Source organism: Daktulosphaira vitifoliae, unplaced genomic scaffold, assembly GCF_025091365.1.
Source record: "Daktulosphaira vitifoliae isolate Bord-2020 unplaced genomic scaffold, ASM2509136v1 Scaffold_5, whole genome shotgun sequence".
Classification (NCBI taxonomy): Eukaryota; Metazoa; Arthropoda; class Insecta; order Hemiptera; family Phylloxeridae; genus Daktulosphaira; species Daktulosphaira vitifoliae.
In genome coordinates, this window is record NW_026099576.1 from 6,926,096 (window position 1) to 6,932,642 (window position 6,547).

The 6,547-nt window shown below is 30.6% G+C and overlaps 1 protein-coding gene across 1 annotated transcript; it reads left to right on the forward strand.

Moving 5' to 3' along the window:
• On the forward strand, positions 1–1,905 carry LOC126907214 (uncharacterized). The gene has a single exon (XM_050688325.1). The coding sequence runs from the start codon at positions 1–3 to the stop codon at positions 1,903–1,905; it is 1,905 nt and encodes a 634-aa protein (XP_050544282.1).
• The last annotated feature ends 4,642 nt before the right edge of the window (positions 1,906–6,547 follow it).

A 6,547-nucleotide genomic window follows, 5' to 3' on the forward strand; every position in this document is an offset into this window, starting at 1 on the left:
ATGGCAGAGCAAGTCCAGTTAAGCATTCGTCGTGGTCAGTTCAAAGGCCAACTATCACGATTTGTATTATTTGTTGAGAGAAAGAGTGGAGAAGAAAATATTGACACCAGTCAAATCATACTACGACGAGATAAAATATTGGAGGTGTGGCAAGATTATGAATCGGTACAAGCAGAAATAGAAGAACTTACGGGAATTACGGAAGAAATGGAAAAGTATAGAGAGGAGATGGAGAATATTTATTTTGGAGTCTTAGCCGAATGCGATAAACTTATAAAGAAACTATGTTCATCTGATAATATCAGCATTAATGATAGTTCCGTTCAAAATATTCAATCTATTCCTACTAAACCCAATAATATAAATAGTCAATTCGGTTCTTCTATAATCAAATTACCACCAATCGATCTACCTAAATTTTCAGGAGATTATTCTGAGTGGCAATCGTATTATGATATGTTTTCCACAGCGATCAACGAGAATAACAATCTCAATAATATGCAAAAGTTTTTTTATTTACGACCTTCATTAAGCGGAGAAGCTGCTAAGGTAATACAGTGTTTACCTACCACTTCTGACAAATATACAATCGCCTGGCAAACTCTAAAAGAGCGTTATAGTAATACTAAGTTGTTAGTTCAAGTGCATACTAAGTCGCTTTTCGATTTAAGTCCAATATACCACGAAAGTGCTGAAGAAACTCGATGTTTTCATGATACGTTAGTGGGTCATATTAAAGCTCTAGAGAATCTTGGTCAAAAGCCCGACTTGTGGGGGTCACTAATTATACATTTAATTACATCTAAATTAGACGTACAAAGTTTGCGTAGCTGGGAAATCGAATCACCAAGGTCAGAGGTAGCAACATTAAATAATATTATTGTGTTTTTAGAATCGCGTTTTAGAATGCTAGAAGCTATTGAATCGTCTAGCAAATTACAATCTAATAATAACATACGCAGCTTCAGCAAGAAAAATTTTATTCAAAAAAGAAGTGATCGTAAAATAAATGTATTGTTTACAAGTGGCGGTAGCGTGACTTGTTATTATTGTAAACAATCGCACACTATTTATCGTTGTCCGTCGTTTTTAAAACTGACGGTAAATGAACGTATCAATAAAATTAAGCAATTAAACCATTGTATTATTTGTTTAAGAGCACATGCAGATGAACAAATATGTAAGGCCCGTCGTTGCGCTAAATGTGGACGCGGTCATAATAGTTTATTGCACGTAAATTCGAAGACAGATAATGTGGGCAATTCAGATAACGTAGAAAGTATTATTGACAATAAAGTGCCAGATAATACAACACTACAACAGCCGATATTAACAAACGCGCACACTTATCAAAGAAATTACAACAGTAGCCGCAGGTCAGTACTGCTAGCTACTGCCGTAGTACATGCGTATAACAATAAAAATGAACCGGTAGTGTGCCGAGTATTGCTAGATTCCGGCTCACAAAACAATTTTATCACCGAGTCAATGGCCCATTATTTGAAATTGAAAAGAAAAAATGTAGCGTATTCTGTTTTTGGAATAAACGAATCACCGAATAATGTTAAACACCAGGTATCAGCGATTATTAAATCTCGCGTGTCAGATTTTAAAACAAACTTGAATTTTTTAACACTTCCCAAGCTGACCAGTCTCTTACCACAATCGGGTATTGATGCGAGGGAGTTAAAAATACCGTCAGATATTATTTTGGCCGATCCGCTGTTCGGCACACCGCAAAGGATAGATATGTTGATTGAAGCTGAAATTTTCTTTGACTTGATGTATTCCGATCAAATAAAGACGGTTGACGGTCCCGTTATACAAAAGACTGAGTTCGGTTGGATCGTGTCCGGTCCTATCTCAGCAAGCTTCACTACATCTATGTTCGCAACTACTGTATGACCACACCAACAAGATGTAGTTGAAAATGATATAAACGCCCGAATTAATTTAGATGACCAGATAGCGAAATTTTGGCAATTAGAAGAGGTCAAAACTAAAAACGTTTTAAGTTTAGATGAAAAGGCGTGCCAGTTGCATTTTGAAAATAATACCAAACGGAATGAAAACGGACGATTTGTTGTATCATTGCCGTTCAAGGATCATTCCCTACTAGGTGAATCGTATCAAATAGCTTTAAAACGGTNAATTTTTATATGGATGACCTCCTAAGTTGTTCAGATACTTTAGAAAAGGCGGTCAAGTTAAGAGATGATTTAATATCAATCATGGAGAGTGCTGGTTTCAAGTTGAGACAATGGTGTAGCAATGAACCACTATTGTTAAGAGAATTACCTTTATATTTAAGGAAAGTTGATGACGATGTAAAGGAGCCTAATAAAAATATTACTAAAATCCTTGGATTATATTGGAATCACGAGAACGATTGCTATCAATACAATATAAAACCAATAAAAATATCTGGTCGATTTACAAAAAGACTAGTTCTATCCGAAATATCGTCGCTATTCGATCCACTTGGATTAATCGCTCCAGTAATAATTAGGTTTAAGATGATTATGCAACAGTTATGGTTGCAAAAAATAAACTGGGATGACGTTTTACCTATTCCATTACAACAAGATTGGTCAAAAATGCGTGTGGAACTGGAGCAAATTAATAATATTAAAATCAATCGTCTAGTTCTCGGCATCGAAAAAATTAAAAAACTAGAATTACACGCGTTCGCTGACGCAAGTATGCAAGCCTATGGTGCTTGTATATACACACGCGCTACAGACATTTATAGTAAAGTAGTGATAAATTTATTGTGTGCAAAATCAAGAGTCGCGCCATTAAAGATAGTTTCGTTACCTCGGCTCGAACTGTTAGTTGCGCTTTTGGCCGCTCGCCTTATGTCAAAATATGCACCAAAATTACAGTTACCTATAAATGAATATTTTTATTGGACAGATTCGACACTGGTATTAAATTGGTTATTATCTCCGTCGTCTCGTTGGAAAACTTTTGTGGGAAACAGAGTAAGTGAAATACAAGAGTTAACGTCTGTTTCACAATGGAGGCATGTTGTATCCAGCGGACATAGTGTCAAGAGGCTGTTTTCCATCACAAATGAAAGACTTAGATTTATGGTGGAACGGACCTAGTTGGTTGAAAGGGGAACATACTCAATGGCCAAGTAACTTTCAAGAACTTACTTCTAAAAGTGAATATTTGTCTGAAGAAAAAGTAATTACTAATTTATTCGTAACAACGGAAAATAATTCTTTTAATCAAATTTTTAAATTATTTTCTTCATTAAGTAAACTTTTACGTGTTGTGGCTTATTGTCTTCGTGTGAAGTTAAATTTTTTATCGAGTGACACTAATATTTATGGTCCTGTTGAAGCTACAGAAATTGAAAATGCCCTTAAACGATTAGTGAAGGTAGCGCAAGAAGAAGAATTTTTTACTGAGTTGTGTGACTTAAAAAACTCATAATTAGTGTCCAGTAAAAGTAAACTTTTTCGTCTTAAACCATTTCTAGACAACGATGGTATAATCAGGGTAGGCGGTAGATTAAAACATGCCGTCTCACTATTATTTTAACCTATAGAACAATTCTAGGGGGCGTCCGGGCAAAAAAAAAACCTAATAGAGCCACCCTAATATATATTAATCATGTTCTTCTTCCTCGCCTTAATCCCAACTACTTATGGTCGTCCACTCTTATACTAAATTTCCACTTGACACGATCTCCCACATCAGCAGTCTTCATATTGCAACTTCCATCTCTTTTTTGGACTTCCTCTACCTCTTCTTCATTCAATATTCATATATTTTATTATATACAATAATTTAATATTGTAATTTTTACGGAGAAACCATAAAAATGATAAAGTAGTATATTTTGTTACTTCTATGACAAACATGTATACAAATAAAAAGAGTTTAATGCACAATACATTATAAAAAAAATTGTTGTTATTTATGAATTAATGATACATATGTCTACAAAGAAACATTTTAAATCAACTTTTCGCGCTGTTTTTAAATCTGAAATTAGACTATTTCTATCACTTCATAGTTTTGATATTATTACTAATTATTAAAAAATGAATATTAAAACATAAAAAAATTATTTTTTTTTTATTATAAATGGTTTTAAATTTTATTATGTTAAAAATAATTAGTGCAAAATATCACATTAACCTATTATTTTGTCTCATTAAAGTTGACTTTTATGAAAGATTATAATTAAAATAAGTTTAATTTGTTACCATGATTTTTAGTTCAACTTATAAGATTAAAATTGACATCATTAAATAGAAAATTTTATGAGAATTAAAAAATAAGAATTTTCTTCTTACGGTGTGACTACAGTGATTGGGTCCTTGATAATCATTAAAGTTATAATATCTAAATGAGATAAAATCAAATGAAACTCAAAAAGAATTGAGAAAAAAATTCATAAACATCCAATCCCATTTGGGGTTAGAACTTCTTACTACAATTGTTAAATACATAAGTGTTACCGACTGGGTAACCGTACGTCTAATATATTCGGTGGATAAAAATGGCAATTTAAGCTAGTTCAAATTTTTAATTTATTTTTCTCGACTTAGGAGAAGCTAAAAAATTTAAATAATTTTAACTCTCTATGCTATGTCAATTATATTTATGAAAATCAGTGTACTACAATTGTAATTCATCTTAAAATAAAATAAAATACAAAACGCAGAATTTCAACACAAAAATAACATATTTTTGAATAAAGTAACCATTTTCACTATAAAGACAGTTATATAGTCTGAATTTTATTTATTTATTTATTTATTTAACTATATTTCATACGCTTTAATTAAAAATATATACAAAAATATCAGTATTTCCATACAACACTTTCAAAAGTTAAGTTGAAAATTTTATCATTTTGAATCTCTCCCTGTGAGCAGGTAAAGGGTGAGATTTTCAAAAAAAATATACCAAACAATAGATAAATATTTATATCTTGTATCTTATACTAAAACATATTTTTTTCAGCAAGTTATGGAAGTTTTAAGTAAAATAAATGAAAAAATGTCGAAAATTATAGATTTTTAAAGTTGTAATTTTTTTGAGGGATTTCCCCTATATACGAGGATGAAGTAATTTTTTCAACTCTGAGGTTAATGTCTTCAACTAGATACGATTTATGATCTTTTGACGTATTGTTCATTAAAATCAGACCAGTGAGAGCTGAGAATAAGTGGTAACAGACACAAAAAAATTAAAAAAATTAACACATCATAATAAAAAGATTAACATCGAATCTAAATATTACTAACATTAGTTATAAAAAGTATGTCGAATGAAAGATCTATATAAATACTACTTCTTATAAAAAAATTGTATTGATCCATACATTTTTCAAAAAGTTATAGCATAATAAAGTTAAAAACCCATCACAGGGGGGTCGCGGTACAGTGGTGACTTGACATATTTGGATCAAGTATAATGATATCTGACAGTGATTAAAATCACTATCATAAAAAACGCTTCGATGCAAATCTTTAGATAGTGTTTAATTTTAAAAAATAGGTGGATTATTCCAAAAGCAACATGATCTGCTAGTTCGTTATTAATATCCTGATTCAGATAAAGTATATCGAATGAAAGAGGGATTATTAAAAAATTATTTCTCATAAAAAAATTATGTTGATCCATACACTTTTCAATATGTTATAGCATTATAAAGTTAAAAATAAAAAAATAAAATCGAGAATTTTCACACAATAAAAGCATTTGGTAGCCAATTTCACCCTGAAGACAAAATAAAGTATGAAATTTTTTTTTACCATAATAAAGTATATTACATTAGCTTTAATTTAATATATATAGAAAAGTGTCAGACTTTCCGAAACACTTTCAAAATTTAAGTCGAAAAAGTCAATTTTTTGTGAAAAAATTGTCATTTTGAATCCCCCCCTGTAGGCAGGTAAAAAGTCAGATTTATAAAAAAAATATACCAAATGATAGGTAATGACATCATGCAACTATAAAAAAAAGAATTATATTGATATGTTTATTTTTAAAAAAGTTACGGCAGTTTTTAGTAAAAAAAATTGAAAAAATTTCGAAAATTAGCCATTTTTAAATTCGTAATTTTTTTGGAGGTTTCCCCCATTTACGGGGAACGAGGGAATTTTTTTCAATTTTTAAGGGTAATGTCTTCGACTAGATACGATTTGTGATCTTTTGACGTATCATTGAAAGAAATCGGTTCGGTGAGAGCTGAGAAAAAGTGGTAACAGACACAAAAAAAAAACACATCTTAGTAAAACCAATACCTTCTCAGCTTCGCATCGAAGCTAAAATATATATTTAGTATAAATATTCATTTATTAATATAACTGTTTTAATGGTTTTCTTGTAAGGTTTTGAATGATAATTGAGTTTGGTTATTTATTATTGTTTATAAAACTAAAAATAACTTTATCCGGTATATTTTTATATCAATTTAGTGATAAAATTCTAAAGCAATCGCGCAGTATAAAATATAAATAAATGAAAATATAAAATGGAATGCCAAACAACTATATTATTTATTAACATGTTATTACAT